This window comes from Caretta caretta, chromosome 1 (genome assembly GCF_965140235.1).
Source record: "Caretta caretta isolate rCarCar2 chromosome 1, rCarCar1.hap1, whole genome shotgun sequence".
NCBI lineage: Eukaryota > Metazoa > Chordata > Testudines > Cheloniidae > Caretta > Caretta caretta.
Window position 1 is genome coordinate 290,477,269 of NC_134206.1, and position 21,127 is coordinate 290,498,395.

Sequence of the window (21,127 nt, forward strand, 5' to 3'; positions counted from 1 at the left end):
TTCATCCACACTAAATGAGTTTGTCCTTCAAGATTAGATTAATACAAGGCACAGAACACATTGAAGATGTTTGTTAATTTGAGCATCTGAGGTCCATTCTCATTGTTTTTTAAGCTCAGTACAATGAAGATTTATTGTAAACTGCTGAAGGGGAACACGAGAGATCATTCAGTGATTTGTTACTCTTTTGTTTTTTCCTCATTCCCATGACATTAGACTCAAACTTTTAGCCCTCGAAGTAATCACTGTGTTTAAAGAGATTATTTAATTAAAGAAATAACAGGCTTCTTATTACCTTCAAACTTCTATAGCTATATTTGACTGTTTATTTAATAGTATTTTTTAAATAATTCTCTTTAAGTATGTAAGATAAGACGTAAGGTTTTTAGGCTATAGAAAATGTAGGCAGTTCTTTATTACTCTGAATTACAAAAGAACAAAGAGGCTTCCAAACATCTTCATATGTTTTCTTTGACTGTCTTTTAAATGATTATTTCTGTGCTACCACTGGTGTGCACAGTACATCTTTACACAGACAGATCCCCTAACCCAAAGAGATTTTCCTTCCTCCCTCTGATTTCATTTAATTGTTCAGTTGTGTCTTCATCTTTACATTTCTGTCAAGGCTTTCTGAGGTGTGGGCACTCAGATCAGTTGGTCTGCTGTGTTATACCCCCATACAGAAAATTGGGACAGACCTTGGCCCAGTACATTGCCTTGATTGCATTGACTACATTGCCTGAAATTCTTTGCTGATTACTTTAACTGCTTATATATAATTAATATATGTCTGGTTCAATGAAGCACCTGTCATTTTCTCTCTGATAACCTTCCTTTCCTGCCTGTCTAATAGTATTAGAGCAAGAAGTAGCTGATGTCACTATTGATTGCTGGGCTTTTTGTATTTAATTTTAAGTATTTTATGGTCTTATTGTGCATATCCTGGCAGTAACTCTCTGTTGTACAAAAGGGTCTCTCAGCATTAGATCATAACCCCTCTTTTCTGTGTTTTGTGGTTAATTTATGATTATATTTACATTTTCTTTGGCCTAAAATATGATTCTCATACTCGAGCCGAGATATTACATTGACTTCACTGGAGTTACAGAAGGGATGAATTTGACCCATTTGTATCTTTCCCCTCCCTCTTTCTGCTCCCCCCCCCACCACCACCACTTTGATCTGATTAATAGAATAAATAATTTTATAATTTTTTTTTAGTTTTCTGATCATTTTAAGGGAAGATAGTGCTATGAAAGTTGCTAGATTGACAACGCTGTTTCCTCTTTGAATTGATCTGGAGAGAATCCCCTCTTTACTTACAGAACAGGTTCAGTGCAGGCAGTGACAGTGTAAACTTCCCTACGCTACCCCACCAATGTGCTCAGATTTAATCCTGAAGAAAGATGAGAGCTTAGTTCAGACTCCATGACCAAGAGGCCTTGTCCTCTCTGCTGAGATTGCCAAAAAGGTTCCGGAGATGGATTAAATGAAGGAATCACAACAATTCACTGATTAGACTTTTCAGTACTAGGAGAATGGTTGTCACCTGTGAAAGGGGGACTCATGTTGCCCCAGTGATTATATCCTTGTCAAAAGCCAGATCAACAACTATATATGATTCACCTTCTTAATCTAATAATTGCAAACAAATCTCCTCCATCTGCCTTAAAAAAAACGGCCCACTCTTGCATCAGTATATATCATGTCTCTTAAACAGCCTGAGTAGTAGGCAGGACTGCAGCAGGGAGGGGGACTGCAGCTTTTTACAGTGAGTGGGGCCACTGGGGCCCCATAGGGCTGAACTGGATCTTGCCCTATGTTCTCTAGGGTTTGGGCCTTGCTTCCTAACCTGTATGTAGTCCCCCACACCCCCTGATCCCACCCCACCCCCAGCAGGTTGCAGACTGGAGAGTTCAGAGAGAGGTACCATGCAGCTCTGACATCTGGGCTGGACCCTCATTCCCACTACTGCCCTGTCCACAGCCTCACCTCCCGGTGCACAGCCCTTTACCTCCTGTGTGGTCCCTGTGCGCAGGCAGGTTTGCCAGGCTGCCACCCCAGAAGGAAGTGCTGGGACGGACTGAGTACTGGCTGCAGGTAGGTTTGTGGGGCTGCCTCCAGGGAAGGCACATCCCAGCACCTCCTTCCCTGCCTGCAGCCTCACAAACCTGCCTGCAGGTGGGGCCTTTCTTTTAAAAAAAAATCAAATCATGAATAAGTGGCATGCCATTGCCAATATCCAAATCCCATTAACATTGATATTAATGGGAGGGGACTGGTTCCCAGCACAATGTTGACATTAACTGGAAGTTGCTTAATATCAGGATTGCTTTTAGAATCTACTGTACCAGGTGATCATCATCACAATTCCTTAGATGCTGTAGGGATGTGTTGGGTCATTGCACAGGGTTCTTCGTATTTGGAATGCAGCCCACATTAAATTAAATAAGAAAGTTTCACTGAAATAATGTTAAGACATTCCAGCACATACAGGACTGAATTCTCCAGACTGTACAAGCAGCACACAATAAACGTTAAGTGTCTGGAGATGGCCAGTGGAGAAATACCCTTGTGCAAGGAAAATGTTCCACTGGTGTAAATGTGGCAGAGACTGCTCTGCCACCTTCTGTGCAAGGCAGTCTTCCCGACCCTTATCAGGAGGGGAGGCCAGGAGTGTGGAAAGGAAAGGAAGGAACCTGGTGGAAAGGAGCTGTGCCATATCTGATCTTCCACTGGTTTAAAGTTCTTTGCGGACCTTATTTCAGAGGCATATGTGAGGCCTGCCTTTGTGTAGCCCTGACTTGCACTCAGAGCACAGTTTGTTCCCTGTGCCACCAGTCTCCACTCTGTCCCCACTGAGCTCAGATGCAGTGGAGAATTGGTGCCAGAGTGTTTACTGTAACATCATGCACTGTTCAGAGATCCCTGCCAGTCCTGAGCATATTACGCTAGATTTAAGAAGGTTGGTCTAATGGTTAAATCACACACCTGGCACTCAGGTTATGTCTACACTGCATTTAGACACCCGGAGCTGGCCCGACCCAGCTGGCTCGGGCTAAGGGGCTGCTTAATTGTGGTGTAGATGTTCGGGCTCAGACTGGAGCCCGGGCTCAGACTGGAGCCCGGGCTCAGACTGGAGCCCGGGCTCAGACTGGAGCCCGGGCTCAGACTGGAGCCCGGGCTCAGACTGGAGCCCGGGCTCTAGGACACTGTGAAGAGGGAGGGTCCCAGAGCTCAGGCTGCAGCCCGAGGAAACATCTACACCACAATTAAACAGCCCCTTAACCCAAGCCCTGTGAGCCCAAGTCAGTTTGCACAGATCAGTCTAATTGCAGTGTAGACATACCCTCAGAAAGCCTGGGTTCTATTCTTACCTCTACCATAAATTTCTTATGTGATCTTTGATAAATCATTTGACCACCAAGCCACTTCACCTTTTTATGCCTTGATTTCCCATATATGTTAAATGGGGATCATAATACTGATCTACCTCTTAATGGTATTGTGAGGTTAAATTCATTGTTTGTAAAGTACTTTGAGCTTCTGAGCCGGAAGGTGCTTTATTAATGCAAAGCAGTAATAGTAGTAAAATGCAACCGCAGCTATAAATCTGAAAGGCTCTGGTTTTGTTGTTTTAAATTGAATCCTTAATGATCTAATTTAAAAATTTAACTTAACCTGCTTAGATATTTATTTTGACTAGATTTTCTATCCAATTGAGCTCTGAAGTTAAAATCATGTTCAGAGGCATGACGGTGCACTATAAGAAGCAGGATTTTATGCTGTTCTATTTCAGTCCAGGGAAACAAATAGATTAGTTTGACAGTGTGCTAGAATGCACTGTACTGCTGTCATTTCATTCCCTTACGGAGAGCAGAATGTTCACCATGCAGCTGTAATTTAGTTTGACAGTAAACTGTACATGCATCACACACATGGCTTCTTACAGACACGCCTCTCATATTTCTGCTTCTGTCAGACCAAAATAATGAAATATTGTAACTGTGAATAGTTCCTGAACCTAAAATAGTTCTAACTTGCAGGATCACAAAGAATGCTCAGCCCAGCCGTCAACAGAGACAATAGTTGTCATTATGGCCCAGCTGGTAGCATTCTAGCCTTTTAGGCCAGAAAATTTTTGGATAGGTGCCATTCTTAGAATAGGTTTCAGAGTAACAGCCATGTCAGTCTGTATTCACAAAAAGAAAAGGAGTACTTGTGGCACCGTAGAGACTAACCAATTTATTTGAGCATAAGCTTTCGTGAGCTACAGCTCACTTCATCGGATGCATACTGTGGAAAGTGTAGAAGATCTTTTTATATACACACAAAGCATGAAAAAATACCTCCTCCCGCCCCACTCTCCTGCTGGTAATAGCTTATCTAAAGTGATCACTCTCCTTACAATGTGTATGATAATCAAGTTGGACCATTTCCAGCACAAATCCAGGTTTTCTCACCCCTCCCCGACCCCCAAACCCACTCTCCATTTTTGCTGGAAATGACCCACCTTGATTATCATACACATTGTAAGGAGAGTGATCACTTTAGATAAGCTATTACCAGCAGGAGAGTGGGGCGGGAGGAGGTATTTTTTCATGCTTTGTGTGTATATAAAAAGATTTTCTACACTTTCCACAGTATGCATCCGATGAAGTGAGCTGTAGCTCACGAAAGCTTATGCTCACATAAATTGGTTAGTCTCTAAGGTGCCACAAGTACTCCTTTTCTTTATTCTTAGAATAAGATCTTTAACTGGGGCCGGTCAGTTCTGCTTGTTGCTGTTGACTTCTTACCTGGAAGTTAAAGGTCCCTTGGTAGAAAACTCTACAAAAAAGTACGGTTAATCCTGAGGTTCAGATCCAACCTTTTTTTCCCCCCTTCAATAAGTCAAGTTATAGTTAGAATGATCAGACATTTTTATAGGGTCTTTCCACCCAGAAGATTCCAAAGCATTTTCCAGGCTTCATCTAGGTCACAGACTGTATACAGGGAACACTTCCTCCACCAATGAAATGGAACAACAGTTTAATGAGGCACAACAGTACAGCTATCACCTAAGGATAGGAAGTAATGAATTCCTCATTCCAAATGCAGGGGAGTTTTAAGTGGTGGAAACTCTGGGGGAATTTAGGTAGGCAGAATGTAATTAACCTGAGATAGAATTTGGTCAGGACAGTGAGGTGAGCCCCTCCACTTGTATCAAAACTACCATGAGATCACATTGTATAAGGACTGTGCCCCCTGTAGCAGCACAGTGCCCTGTAATGCTATGCTGGAACATTGAGAAGAGTGCCAGCTATTGAATCCCTAATACTGCTTCATAGGGCACGTCGGTGTTCTTTTGGGGGGCTCCCTTCCAAGTATCGAGTCCATCCAATCCAGTTTAGATTTTGAGATATGACAGGATCACAGCACAAGCTGGCCAAGTCTCTGTGTGAACTGGAGCTGAATGCATAATGGCTGCCACTTTGACTATCACTAGGATCTGGTTAATTTAAAATGCTTTTAAGGATACCTTAAAATATGAAACATGTAACACCCATAAACCATATACTGGTAATCTTCTTACGTTGCTTAAGGCAGCGCTGCTGTTGACTTTTCACTTTTTTACATTTAAACTCCATTGCCTCTTTTTTTCTGTTTTTCTTGAAAATTCAAGAAAATAAGATACTTATCAAAGATACTAGATGAACAGCCCTGGAGTAGAGGGGCGGGGGGCAGAGACACAATCTAGGACAACTAGCTTCATTTGTATTGCAGGTATTTAATATCTGGTTTCAGCTGGTTTTCCAGGACCTCTCTTTTTGCTCACAATGAATTGTGAGTACAACTTAGACATCTAAGTATCTAATTGTACCCACAAAAACTTACCAGCGGTTGTGTGCCCACAAATTATGGGTACAAGTTTTTGAACATCTGCCTATTAAATATATGCATTTTCAGTTATTTGTACATCTATAGAGTCCCAAGTATATGATTAATTTTTTAGGTCCCACCTATCAGGCTTCAGGATACAACTTCAATGCATATGAATGGAGGAGTCCTAAGCAAAGAGACAATTTGTCCCCTCCCAGTAGACCACGAAACCACCCTTTTCATGACACAGGACTGAGTGATGATGAATGGGACAGACCAACAGCAAGTGGGTAAGTCACATGCTAGTTGTTATGTGAGATTTACAACTGCAGGAAAATTGCAGTGATTTTTCTTTAAAAAATAAGCACTGATCTTGAATTAAAATACCTTTAATAACCCTTTCTAAGATGCTACTTCATGCTGCATGAGATTTAGCTGGGGATTGGTCCTGCTTTGAGCAGGGGGTTGGAATAGATGACCTCCTGAGGTCCCTTCCAACCCTGATATTCTATGATTCTGTAAGGATAGATCGGTGACATTCATGAAAGGCTACGAAGCTGAAAGCAAGGCTTGTAAGTAACATGAGTTTCTGTGCATAAAAGACATAGCATTAGGTGTTAATGTCAAACTAAAAAATCCTTGAGGTGCTTTTCCTTTGGTAGGCTTCAGATGGTAGAAAAGAAGCCACCCTCCCTCTCCAGAAGGCAACCAAAAAAGCCCAAAACAGGAAAAGAAACAGGAAGTTCTACCAGCTCCTTCATTCCTGGGGTTCAAGCTAAGGACTCAGTAGTGCCCATTCTTAATTGACATACAGAATGCTGTCCAGGGATGTTTCAGGAAGTTGCCCAGAGGACACTTTCCGTGCTTTAGGCACATAGATTCATTAAAGAAGCATTCCCTTATCTCTCCTCGAAGGATTTTTTCTCCTAGGACTCGAAAAGGAAACAAGGAAAGCTAGAGTCTTCTCAATTCAGGAAAAGTTTAACAAGATCCAGACACTGGTCTCCATGGTGTCACAGAACAGAGCATTATCCATCCATCCATCTTTACCTGCAACACTTAGGTCTTCTGGTCTCATGCATAGAGATGATGCGATAGGTCAGGGCATATGAAAGTTCCAGGCACTCTGAAACCATTCCGAGCAGGAGATCTAACAGAAAGGGAACATACTACACAAAGAGGTTCAGTCCTTGAGCTGGAGAAGGCTCCTTTTATAATCTAGACTCCAAGTCCTGACCACAAATGTCAACCCTTCTGCTTGGGGAGCACACCTGGGCAAAACAATACACAGGAAATGTGGTCAGGGTCAGAAAGGTGACACAGCATCAACTGCCTAGTGATGAGGGCAAGAACATTGGTTCTTTGGGACTTCCAGGATTATCTGAGGAATGAGCATGTCTTGGTTCAATACAACACATAAAACAGCAAGGACACACAAGAAGCTCAAGTCTAAACAGTGGTATGATGTAGATTCTTTCCTGGTAGTCTCCATCAGGGAAGTCCACACTGAGCATAAAAACAAACTAGCTAAACCATTAGATAAACCATTTTTGGAATGGCCCCTGAACCCAGTAGTAATCCAGCTAATATCCAGTGAGCTAGGCCAGCTTCAAGTGGACCTACACACATCCAACTGAAATGTGAAGCCTTCTCTTCACAAGGAAAGAGAATCACGGAACAGATGAATTAGCAATTCTAGGCTTTCCTCCATCTTCCACTGCTAGAAAGTATGGATACAAAGGGAGGAAAGAACAGAAATTCTTATCACTCCAAAGGCTGTAGCCCTCAGTCTTAGTGGAACTGTTGCAGAGGTCTCTGCTGCTTCTACCCAGGTGACAGGATCTTCCAGAGCCCACTTCTCATTCCAGTACAGACTACCTGAGCCTGACATCCTAAGTGGCAAGGCCTAAACAAGAAAGGATACTCATCCAAAGCAATAGAGATTCTCATAGCCTCATGCAGGCCTTTTACCCTCCTGGGCCGAGCAAGAGTTTGGACAAAGTTCTCCTGTTGGGTCAAGAGAGATAGAACAAGCCCAGGAAAATAGGTATGCCAACTGTTCTGGATTTCTTACAGCAAGGCCTAGATTTTACCCATCCATTCAAACTGATGGTATCTAATCCTTTCCATAAAAATCTCTGCTTTTGGAAGATATGAGCCATACTGTATCTTCCATGAGGCCAAAATAGTTCTCAGTACTCTGGAACCATTCATAACCAAGGTTAACTCCTTTTTCCATAACTTCCAGGAGATCATTATTCCTTTGTTTTACCCAGCTGAAAAAAGCAAGATGTGAGGAGAACAGTTAGTCTATATCTTAAAAAGAGCTGATTAACCCAATAAAACTTCATTCTTATTAATTTCCTTCCACCTCAAACACCTTATGATAAAAGTATCCAAGTCTTCCATTGCTAGGTGGATCAAGATTGCCTCTTGATACTTAACCAGAAGGATGCAACAAGTGTAGTCTGGTAGATGTGGAGATTTAGGCCTAGATTCTTGAAGATATTTAGGCATCTCATTCCCATTGATTTCCTCAATTTCACTGACTGATTGAGAATCTGGGTCTTAATATTCTACATACCGAGACACAAATAATTGAAGGTGTTGAATTGGTTTCTAATAGGACTTGGAATTGTTAATAGTTAGATTTCATCCATTCTAACTGAAGCTGTTCCAGACGTGATAAGTGGCATTAAACTATGGAAATACCATTCTTCACCCATCTACCAGCCAGATAGTAAAACATCTAGTCCTGTTGGTGAAGGGATTTTAATTCTTCGCAGACAGTTAATTCCATATTAGTGCTCTGAAAAAATGAAAAAGTAAGACATTGACTCTACCGTCATGTGTGAGTAAACAGAAGACCAGGCTTCTTGGACACTGACTACTGAGATTACTAGTGTAAAACATTTAGTCAGGGAATCCCTCCATCCTTGCTATATGCTCCCAGTTGTTTTTAAATTAATAGCTGTATTTTACTAAAAGAAGCACATTTAGCATCCGCTCAAACTCATCCTTTGTTTCTCGGACCAGATATAATCATGGGTTTGATAAATCAACTGTTTGGGGACCAGTTAAATACCAGGCTGAAAAATTTAATCATAGATGAACAAGGAATCTGGGTAATAAAAAATATAATTTAATTTGTTGAAAATAAACATCATATTTTCCAGCTGTCCTTTAAAAGCAAAATCAATAGAACTATATTTCATACAAAAGCTATTTCCTCCTTACCAATGTGAAAATCCTCTGAGACATGCAGCACAAATAAAAATAAAGATTATCTGAAGATAGTATCTAGAAGATGGACTATACCACTACTGATGGGATTCCGAAATGGAGCGCCAGACTCTTCTGAGGGACTTGCCTATCCTTCCAGTCAATCAGAGGAAAGGATAGGGCTCTAGCCCCTCTCTGCCACTGCCTCCAGCTAAGTTCTTTTTTCCCCTCCCCTGAGTAATACTACAAAGTACGTTTTTCTGCCTGCTTTGTATTGTGTAGTGCAGCTGCAGAGAGGAGAAAGAACATGTGGCGACTGAAAGAAGTGAGAGCATTAGGGGCAAGTCAAGGAAACCACTCAGAGTAAACTGCAGTGGAAAGAGCAGGGAGGTACCTAAGGGAGCATGGTGAGAGAGAGGGTGAGAATTAGGGGAAAGAAGTGGCGGAAGAGGAAGGGAAAAGAACAAACCCCAGACTGAGCAATAGAGAGTGAAACCAGAAAAAAGGAGAGAAATGATTGAAATAAATAGCAGAATAAGAGAAAGCAGAGACAAAAAGCGACAGGCGAGAGAGAAATGGGGAGAAAACAGGCAAGATGCAGTAAATGCTTCAGGCAGGGAATGGCATTGAGACCCAACAGTAGGGGAGCTCAGACACTGATCCATGCGATGGGGGCTCAAGTCAAAAAAGGTCAGGACTCACTGCACTAGTAAAATACTGGATTAGATATGGATTACACACATTGTATTAATAAGAGACTATATTGGACATATTTGGTTGTTTGAAATCAATGCTAGTAATTAAACATAAGTGCTCAGGATGGTAGAAAAAGCCAATTTTTAAGCTCAAAGACTTTTCTGAAACAGCATTTGAAAGTAACTGCATCTGTATCTGAGCAGATATCCTCACCAGTGCTGAGCAATATCTTAGAATAGACACTAGTGCTCTATGGAAAGACACTGTGAAAGGAGACCCATTTGCTTGAAATGGCCAACCACAGTCTGCCTCACTGATGGTGGTTGTAAGAAAGCATCCTCGAAGCATAGATGCCACATATGGGAAGCATGTCAAGCTGTAATGTTTGTGGCATTAAAAGCTATTATGTTAATGGAGTACTAATAGTACTGTTTTGGCAATATGCTATTTGTCAAGGAAGCACAGAAATACCACCATAATGGTGCTTCACGTGTGTGTTTGCACGCATGCACATGTGCACTGCTTCTGAGCTTCTTGTCATTCCAGCGTCCTGCTAGCCCTTTAAAATACTGTGCTGGAGCCATTCTGTATTGTTTCTGCAGTAAATTGGTTGTTTTTATCAGAACTCTCTCTTACTGGCTCACTCTCCTACGTGTCACTGTTAGCAAAATCTTGCAGGAGAAAGTTGTTAACAAGACTTCAGCACTTTCGTGAAACAAAGCAGAAATCCTCAACAATAAGAATGGTCCTGGGAATGGACTTCATTGGGGCTTGAAGTACTTCATGGGATCAAGCCCTAAGTCTGTGAAATAGTGCTGAAGTCCTGAAAGAGAATCTATACCCTGCAGGCTGTGGTTTGTATACAGCAATTGCAGCAGTTGCTCTGATGGAGGCAGGGATGGGTCTAAATTGATTATGATAAATGCAGCAGAGAATGAAGGAGACAGCTGAAAATGTCAGGATTCCTTCTTGGACTAGATAAGTTTGTGAGACATTATTTGCAGACATGAGGGCCCTCTTTGCATACCACAAGGGAAATTTGTAGATGGAAAAGCCTAATTACAAATATTTCATTGCTCTGATTAGCTATGAACTCTAATGATGCCTGGTTCACTAACTTTCATTAAGATGTCCCAGTTATTACAGGAGGAAATTTACATTAGATTGTTCTTAGAATCTACTTCTCATTCCCCTTATAAAACACTGCTCAAAATCCACCTCTTTTACAACCAGTCAGCTGCTAGTAATTGCCCGTGTATGGGAGACTGGCTATCGCCTACTTTTTGTATCCTACCTACTCTCGCGTTCTTACTGTAATGTTTTTCCTTTTTAATCTAAACAGCTAGTCAGAGTTCAGAGCTCTGGGGATGTTCCAGTTGGAAGCAGAAATGGATGGAGTCTGGTATTCTTTTTTGGTGCAGTCGTCTTGTTTATTTACAAGGAATGCACAAAGTCTTGTTTCTCTGAAAATAGGAGGAACCAAGAACAAAAGGAGAAGTTTCTTAACTGACAGCCCTAAGCCTCTTTACCCAACACCAGACCCAAAAGCTCCCTCTAGCTTTTTCCAGGGTCACACCGTGTTGACAGGCTCCTACTTGGCTTCCTTGCTTTTTGCCTCTGCTGCTCTCTCTCTCTCTTTTGTGTGTTCTCCCTTGTCTACACTGCACACTAAGCCCAACCTCTGACTTATATTTGGGCCCAAGCTCCCCTTCTGTCTACACAGAAATCAGTCTGCTCAGGTCAGCAAGCACTTAAGACCCCAGGTCCCAGGACCCTGCTAAGGGGGTGCGTCAGAACCCAAGTCCCACTGTGACTCATGTCTAAGCTCTGTCATTTTGCAGTGTTGATGTAGCTCAGGCCACAGACGTGAGTCTGAAGGTGTGGGTAGCACAGTAGGGATGTGTTAGCACAACTGTGAGATCTGGGTCTAGCAATTGTAAGTCCAGGTTTACAGTGTAGTATGGACGGACGCTCAGGCATGGGCTTGAAAACACCAAGTCTCACAGATCAGGTCCACAGAGTAGGTGTATCCCCCCCCCACACACACACACACAAAAATGCTCAGCAAAAGCCCTCCACCACTCAGTCCAAACTCCTGGACAGATTCACAACCCCCTTTTGTCTCAAGTAAGCTTCTGTTTAACTTTTCCTGACAGTTATGTTCATTGAAAGGTGAATTAACATCCAATCTCAGAGGTTTGTGATTCAAGCAGTCACCGGTACCTCTCAGCATAACACTGACATCCTGTTGTTGTCGCTGCTGCGTGTGACAAGACACTTGTGTACCTGATACACTGCAAGGTGAAGCCTGTGTGTTGTTTGTACATTTGACTGAAATTCTCTTTGTGAACCCAGCTTTTCAGGTGCCCACGACAACAGTGAGACTGACCAGGAGGAAAACTTCTGGTCTCAGGCACTGGAGGATTTAGAGACCTGTGGCCAGTCAGGAATTCTGAGGGAACTAGAGGTAGCGCAATCTTTCTAATAGAGATGTAACTTTTTTGTTTGTCTGACATTCATTTTTCTTTTCTCTTCTTCTTTTTTCTTTAAGTTTGCATTAATCACACAAATTCATTTAAAAGCTCTAACCCCTTTCCACAGGACAAGGCTGACAGGCGTCTGTATTTGAGAAACATGACTCTCTCGGTACCTACCCTTTATGTTTATATTTTTGCTTGTGCAGCTGCCTCCCCTCCCCCAAATAAAGCTATTTTCTGTTATATTATGCAGTTGAAAGTAGATAAACGTGATCACCCGAAAGCTTCCTGTCTTGTAGCTTTTGCTGTGCGCTCTGCTAATACATGCAGCATTTTGTGCAGAGTTTTTAAGTGGCCAGAATTTTCCAGCAGCAGTGCATCCCACTCCTTAGAGCCGCTTTATGAAGTTTTTTCTTGGCATGTTATAATTTGTCTCTGGTCCATAACTTACTTTGATTAAGACGAACATAAAAGAAAAACAGCATCTCAAATGTTTTTAACAGGAAGCTGTCACCCTGTGAACAAAAACCGCATGAGACATGTTCACAGTAAAGAAAATTTGTTGTATTTTCACATTGCACCCTGAAGTTAATTGCGAATCTGAACTCCATGTTAACTTTGTATCAGATGATTTTGAGAGAGGAAGGAGGAAACAATAACTGTGCATTTGTAATACATTTTCTGTAAGTTCTTTAATCAGAACAATTAGGAATATACTGACAGTTTTAAAGCTGTCAAATGGAAAATCCTAAAAATATGTTCTTTTATGTTCTTTTCAATTTCCTGAGCTCCAAAGCTGGCAAAATCTCATTTTCATTTTTATGTCATATGAAGTCCCTTAGCAACCTCAAGGAATGTGAATGGCATAACTGGGTGAAACTTTTGCAGTTCTAAATGATTGTACATGCTCAGATTTATGGCTTCCGTATTGCATGTACGGTTACTTTAATGTGGTTCGGAAATACTTGTAATTACAAGACAGAGAAATTAAGAGAAAAGCTAATGTCAGTTTACCGGTAGTTTAATTCTGTGGTTATCTATGGCATGGTACCACAGGGTTCTCTTGTGATTTTCATTATTCAGAGCACAGTAAAAGGGTATGGAAATAGATAACAGGAATGGATATTTCAACAAATTGACATTCTTACAGTTTTGACCATCCATTTAAAAATTAAAAATCAAAACTGTCGTTGAGTGCTTTACTGCTATCACTATATGTAATTGTATGGCCAGCGCAATTCTGAACAGACATCTGTCCACATAACAATAGAGAAGTAGATTCCCAATGGATGACAAGATGTCTTTTTGCACCAGAAGGCTAAGATGGGCTGTGTCTATTTTTACAGTACTGTCCCTACTTCCTTCATTAGGACTCCCTTCTCATTGCTCATTTCAAGGTCTTCAGCCAAACAACAAGGTGAAATACACTTTATCACGTCGTCTTGCTGCTGCTGTCTCACAAGGGAGCATCATAAGTCACGCTTAATGTGTTGGGAAGCTGTTACAACCATAGTACTGTCACATAATTAAGGCAGTGCTGGTGCTGATGGGAACATGGGCAGCACAGAATCCATCACCAGAACCAGTGGTTCTACTCAAAAACGTATCTGATTTTTTTCTCAGTTCCCCGTATTTGGGGAGGGCTATTTGCATCCTCTGCCCCCTTGAGTTGTGACTTTTCTTCCCTAATCTAAGAGGAGACTCCATTCCTCATCAAAATCCCTGCCCTGGCAGTGGTTACAACCTGTACCCCCAGTGCTTGCAGAAAGTAAAACTGAATGTCTAAGGGCATCAGATTAGATTTTTACATTCCACAACACAGAGGAAACAATTCCTCCTCTATATTGATATTTGTTGATATTAAGCTATTCTACCCTAGGGATGAAGTGGGAGTTTTGCCTTTGACTTCAGTGGATCCAGGTTTTCACCCTTTGAATCCACAGCAATATTACAAGTGAGAAGGTTACTGTTCCTGGGAGAATGAAACTGATGCAGGAGACACAGCTTTGTATCTCTTCACATATGCCGGTGGTACTTCGGAAAGTTACTGCTACCGCATGATTATTATATTCGGCTTCTTCTCAAGCAGCTACTCTAAATGATCTGCTGTTCTGTGGCAGTGTCTAGTCACCATCAAAGGCAGTGCTGGTTCTAGGGTTGCCTTCACACTTTGCCGGCTCACGTATTTTTCCTTGTAATCTGTATATGCCACTATAGTAAATGCCTTCTTTTGTTCAAGTTCTAGGGCAAGCTAATGTTCCAGAATTTGGCTGTCATTTTATTTTAAAAATATCTTCAGTGTAAGTAAACAGTTGTACTGTTCAGTCTTTCAGGGTGTTTGGCTTCATAAAAATAGAAGTTTTAATGCTTTCTTTGGCATTTTGGTTTAAAATGTCATCTGAAAACGTTTTGCTCACGGTTGGGCTTTTTTTTTTTAGTGATTTACAACCAGTTTGTATGTCTATCCTCCTTCCTTTTGCTGTGCCCTGAAGTGATTTTGGTTTGACAAGAGATTAGAGAATTGTGCCTAGTGTTATAAAGTAACCCTTTCTTTAATCCAAGTTATAAATTAAAAAAAAAAAAAAACCTGTTTGTTAATGCTGTAGGCAACAATTATGTCAGGAAGTACAATGAGCTTGAATCATGAAAATCCACAGCCTCGCAGCCAACTGGGAAGACAAGCCAGTTTCCAGGAAAGAAGCAATGTGAGACCACATTACAGCCAGGCTACCCGCAGTAACACGCTGCCATCAGATGTGGGGAGAAAGTCTGTGGTTTTGAGAAAAATTAAACAGGAAATGAAAGAAATCATGTCACCAACGCCTGTTGAGTTACACAAGGTCTGTAATTTTTATTTTAGCAGCAATCCTTGCTTTGGATTAATGCATGCAGCATAGGGAATCTAATTATGTGTGATATATTAAGTACTTTTCATAATGATCCCATATACAGGCTTTTGGGGCTGTATATATTACTTCTTGCAATACACTAATGATATATTTTTATGGGGGAACAAATTGAGTAAGATGCATTGTCATTTGCTGTTCGCTTTTAAAACATATCCTCAGTGGATACTGCTCTTTTCCAAGGAGAATCTGCTAATAATTTGATTTGACAACAGTGATCATTCATCTCTGCACAATGTATTTATTAAGACAACAAAGTTTAATTTGCAGAAAATATATTTCTTTAGAAAACTATGCACAATGGCTTGTGGCTCCCATAGTTGCTTTGCAACATATTACACTGTTAGTTGTTTCCTTCTTCAAATTAACATAGGCTAACATGTACTTGATAGACGACCAACTTGAAATCTATAGGACAGAGGTTAAACATTCACAGTTGCCACTCAACACATTGGGATCCCTTTTCTGTGAGAGGGATAAAATAATCTTCAGTCCAGGAAATAGTATCAGATGCATTAGTCTGAATCCACAAAAACAACCAGTCCAGTGGCACCTTAAAGACTAACAGATTTATTTGGGTATAAGCTTTTGTGGGTAAAAAACCCACTTCTTCAGATGCATGGAGTGAAAATTACAGATACAGGCATAAATATATACACTGGCACCTGAAAAGAAGGGAGATATCTTACAAGTGGAGAACTAGTGTTGACAAGGCCAATTCAGTCAGGGTGGATGTGGTCCACTCCCAGTAATTGATGAGGAGGTGTCAATACCAGGAGAGGGAAAATTGCTTTTGTAGTGAACCAGCCACTCCCAGTCCCCATTCAAGGCCAAATTAATGGTGTTAAGTTTGCAAAAGTCTAGGAAATGTGGTTTATATAAAACAGGTTAGCTTTTCATTTGCTGGGGACAGGTATTCATAGACATGCCCTGTGGCAGAAAGGTGACTGTGCAGCTGAAGGCAGTCTTTGGTAAAGCTGTCCAAAATACTCATCATAAACTTCAAGTCTGCTCTATTGAACCTAAAGTATGATGTGTCTACAAACTGCAACCAGTGTTTCCAGAAGTTTGTGAAACTTTGGTGGGAATCCAGTGACTCTCCTGTATTCCCCCTCAAGCTTTGGGATGTTTCCTTCCCTCAGAGGCATCTAAGGTAAGGAGGGAGGGGGGTCTCCCCTTGACTGAAGGAGCCAGTTTATGAAGGAATTCCTCATGAGAGGTTAAAAGCCATCAGTCTCAAACCTGATAGAGAATTTGCACATGTTGATTTGCATCTAATCTCTGCACACAGTCATGCAGGTTTCTATTCCTGTACTGAACCTCCATGTCTCTCACAGCCCTAGCTTGTACCAAATTAAATGTTCCCAGATAGCGGCTGCCAGTGGATCTGTTATTTGGAAGAGGAGTTGAGTTAATTGCCACTGTAATCAATCAGTGGGATCAGTTAGCTTAATACATGCTCATTCCAGAAATCATTTGATTCTCAGTTTGATGTGAAATGATTGGTGGACTTCAAAATTCTTGAAGACTGTACTTTTTACAGCTGTCCAGTTAATGTGAGACAGAGAATAAAGCTACATTGAAGGGATCCTTAAGGTCTTTTCCCATCAAGCAAAAAGGCTGTTTTCTTCTGTAGGGTATAAAAACCTGCCTTTCCTCCTTTTCAATGACAAATTTGTTTTATCATGCTGCTGAGTCAGATTTCTGCTATTGGATGTTCAATTCCATTTGCTACCTCTAAGTCCCTGTCCTTCATCCTTCTCTCTCTTCAGCTGCTATTTTTTTTATTGTTGTAGCTCTTACATTCTCTGAAAGGAGATAGACTAACTGAATGTTTTTCTACTCTGCACAGAAATGAAGTTGTTGAGTTTCCTAGTACTATCTACCTCTTCTGTCAAGATTTTCTCATCCCTCCCCCTCCTAAAATGTTTATCTTGTATTTTTGTAAAAACTTCCAAGGACCGGATCCTGCAATATAGTCCACCCAAGGCAATAGGGACCCAGCGAAAGCCTTAGTCTTAACATCACCTGCTATCCTTTTTTATTTTGTCACACTTGTTTTTGTAAATCATTAATTTTCTCAATTCTCTTAATCTGGTTCCATGTATTTCATTTTACGTAGCAATGAACCTGCTGATTTTTCTTTCTGCTGTGATTGTACCCATTAGTTCAGTGATCCTAGGTACAGATCACTTTTTATTTATACCATTGAGAGAAAAATATACTAGAAACATTCTCAGCTTTTAAAGGAAGTGGGGAAAGGAACACCAAAGGGTTGGAATGTAGCACAATTGCCAAAAGTGTTGGATTCCAGAACAAAATAGCATCTGGCATAAAGATGTTTGACATGAATACTCTGTAGCAACAGGTGTTTTTGTAGGAAACACTTGCTGTGTTTCAGAAGTTTGTGGCGTTACTAGCCGGTTTAAGAAAGGGGGAGGCTATTTATATTTGTGGCGCTACTAGCCGGTTTAAGAAAAGGGGAGGCTATATATATTATATATATGGTAAAATCCTTTGGCCCAAGAACCTACTGTAAAGTGCTGTGAGGTAACAAAAGGAAAAGGGCAGCCAAGTGGTTATTTTAAAATTTGAGATATTTTATCTCAAAGTTCTGGATTGCAACAGAAGATGAAAATTCCCCAGGGAGAGATTTTTCTCTTTTGGGCTTGAAAAATGCAGTCATAAGACATATACAGAATATTGGGTGCTAGGTAACATACTTAAATTCACTATTCCTACCCATATATATTAATCAAACCATGCTGAGGGTAAATAGAAGAATTATAGGAATGATTCTCCACACAGAACCAGTGGTTTTCACTGATGATATTTATTGGCTTTGCTATGCAGCAGTGCAATAAAACAAAACATTACTAGAAAAAACACCTTTGTTATAGTCACAACATTGTTTTGATGGGAAAAGTATTGCTCTACTTTTTTCCCCCCACTATCACGAATAAAGGGGAGGGAGGGAAAGTACAAATCAGCCCTGAAGTAAACTGTACTTATTAAGTGTTCAATGGAAGAATGTTGAAACAGAAAATAGAACCACCATCTTTGCCTTCTGTATTTGCATAAGGCTATAGTTGGAGTTTTTCAAGTCAAAGTAAATAAGGTTCAGAGTCTCTCTGATGGTTCATTTCCTTTGACAAAAAAAGAACTGAAATTGATCCAGGAGTTAGCATGCCAAGTAAGCTAGGAACAGAGCGGAGATCAAACTCATTAGAGACATTTCTCCATTCATAGAAGACAGAAGGATCTGGAGGAATGAGCCATATTGAGCTTTTCCACCCCAATGCTATCTAAGCTAAAGGTAATAATTAAAGATGGCACTGAGTGTTCCCTAACTGGCAATATTTTCATCCCGCCCCCCAACATATGCATGTTTGTTTTCTCTTTAGCTTTCACCCACTCTAATTGTGAGTTGATGTTGTTAATGGGGGGAAGGTAAAAAGGTGGTTCTTGTATTTGGATCTGAACAAGCTATGGCAGAGAAAAGCCTTTCAGTATTCTACAGTGAGGATCTTACCACTGAAAATGCTCTACCCACTGCAGGCAAGAGTCTTGAGTCTGGGCCAGCTGCATACACCTGTGGAACCATATCTGTTTTGGACAATTGTGATTGGATAGGCAGTCTGTGAGGGAGCTTAGACACATCCCATTAAGTCTCTGATCCATCAAGGTGCCTAGCATGTGCTTAACTTAAACACAAGAATATTTGCATTGAGTTTAATGGGACTACTCACATGCTACGTACCTTGCTGAATCAGGGCATATATGCCTTGTAGATCAGTGCTCACACCTTAACTTTAATCCAAAACAGGATTAGCAGATAGAGGTCTCATGCATTGGGTTTGCCAGATTGTGATGGTAATGATGCTAATAGAACTGGACTCTTAGTCAATTCACTTTCACTTGTAAAAGAATAAGACTGTAGTACTGTACTGTTGAAAAACCCCGCTGCTATAACACACATGCAAGCAAAACCTAATCCAGTTATGATGCAGATGGAGGAGGACCAGGAAGTGAAGTGGCTAAAACTACTCAGACTGGAACCCTAAATGGGTCTGACTAGAGATACAGCTTTATGAGTGTGTTATCTAACCAAATAGCTTGCCCTTCCTAGAGGGGGCACCTATCAGTAAGTTAATATAAAACTGAATGACTGATTTGCTTAACAGTGCAGACTTTGTAGTAAGTTGACAGGCATTTGTTTTAATTATATTGCTTAGCCATGGATATTGGTCTTGTCACTGTTAAGGCAGGAAAAAAGAAAACAGCAGGTTAAGAAGAACTATTATTTAACACATATATAGCGATAGTGCCTAGGGTCCAGCTAAGTCAGACCCTCACCCTGGAAGGTTCTGAATAAGGTCACAAGAACCACTCTATCCTCAGCTTGTGAGTGTGTAAAAAAGATCAAGGTCATAAAATAAATCTTAATGTAAAGCTCATTACCAATTATACACAATTACATTGTATTATTGTTTTCATGCAATGAGGTTCTCTTAAGCAATTGATTAAAATTAAATGAGAAAACCACATCAGAATCTAAACACCGTCATTCCAGCTCTTTTAAAAAAAATTTAGATGGTAATTAACAACTCTTAATTAAGCTGTATACTGTATTGCTACATCAGCACCCAAGTATCTAGTCAATCAAGGGATTAATTATGTGGATTATTTTTTCTATATAGCACAAGGGACTCTTTAAAAAAAAGTTTTACACAACTCTATTCTAGTCCCTTTGACAGCAAAAGAATTCAACAATCAGATAATTTTTCAACTTTCTCAATAGTCATCTGCCTAAAATTACAAGCAAGTTGAGAAATTTGAATGGCTGACTCAGTCTGCTCTAGATGTAAAAAATTAACATCCAGACATTTTCCCAGAGCTTAGGGGACCGGTGGGGAGGGGGAAGGGAAAATAGAAACAGATGCTGCTTTAAGGACTCATGACTTCATAAGTTTTGACTTAAAATTTGTGAACATTTAATTTCCTATATATTTCCTAAGTTTCCATCTCAGATTTTATGTTTTCCTGATCTACTGATGCAATTTTAAAAGTCTAATGAATCTTCAACCAAGGCCAAAACTTCAAAACAGTTGTGATCAAAATTACTCCCTTAAACAATACAAAATAGCTTAGGTGATATATTTATTATCTACAATAGTGCACCTTTCAGATAAGCCAGTTTAGTGACAAGTAAGCAAGCTACAACTGAGCTGCCTGGGTGAAAAAGGTTATGCCCACAATGAATCTTAAATACAAAGCAAAAGATTTCCAACAGCAGATCTTTTCTAGGAATTTTTCAGATATTCCCAATTATATCTCAGGGTGGAAAAAAAAATCCTATAACCCGAACAACATAAAAGAAAGCTACCTGCAGAATATTGCCTTTCAACAACTTAGTGGCCACCAAGTCCATAGTAATAATATTGCCATTTTGTTCTTTAGAGAAACTCATTCTTTGTCCTCTATTTTTTAAACTTCTATTAAGAGTTAAGACTATAAATATATTGACAACAAGGAACAGCCTTCAGTGCAAAAAAGCAAATGCTTTATATTCAGTAGATCTTGAGGTCTCTAGAGAAGTTAGATGGAATCAGCAAGAGCCTGCAGTGTGAAAGAATACATCTCATAGCAGCAGAATCCCTGCCAAAGTCTCAAAGCAACTTGTCGTACATGAGAATGAATCCTTATAGCCAGCTAAAGTTTGATTGTGGCGTAAAAGAACCTGCATAGGAAGAAAATGTCAGCTACTAAAGGGCTCTTTAACCTAGTGGAAAATGAGGAATTTTTTACCCAATCATTTTCTTTCTGCAGCCCAGCATCTCCAGCAACACTGTTGGGCTACTCACCACCCCTCTACAGTTTCAGAGGCAGTGCAGCATTGCACCACAACCCATGCTGGCTATGCCCCCCCCCTTCTCCAGCTTCCCTCCAGAAGAGTCATTCCAA

General features: G+C 40.6%; 1 protein-coding gene across 11 annotated transcripts in view; it reads left to right on the forward strand.

The window, feature by feature from the left end:
- Positions 1-21,127, forward strand: part of GRIP1 (glutamate receptor interacting protein 1) — a 560,288-nt gene that overhangs the window by 525,974 nt on the left and 13,187 nt on the right. For 8 of the 11 annotated variants that reach the window (XM_048835827.2, XM_075124374.1, XM_048835829.2 and 5 more), the window contains 4 exons: positions 5,996-6,152; positions 12,136-12,247; positions 12,382-12,426; positions 14,864-15,097. In XM_048835827.2, coding sequence (XP_048691784.1) covers positions 5,996-6,152; positions 12,136-12,247; positions 12,382-12,426; positions 14,864-15,097 — 548 coding nt within the window. The remainder of the gene's footprint in view (positions 1-5,995; positions 6,153-12,135; positions 12,248-12,381; positions 12,427-14,863; positions 15,098-21,127) is intronic. The other 3 variants (XM_048835826.2, XM_048835833.2, XM_048835834.2) reach the window with 1 other exon arrangement.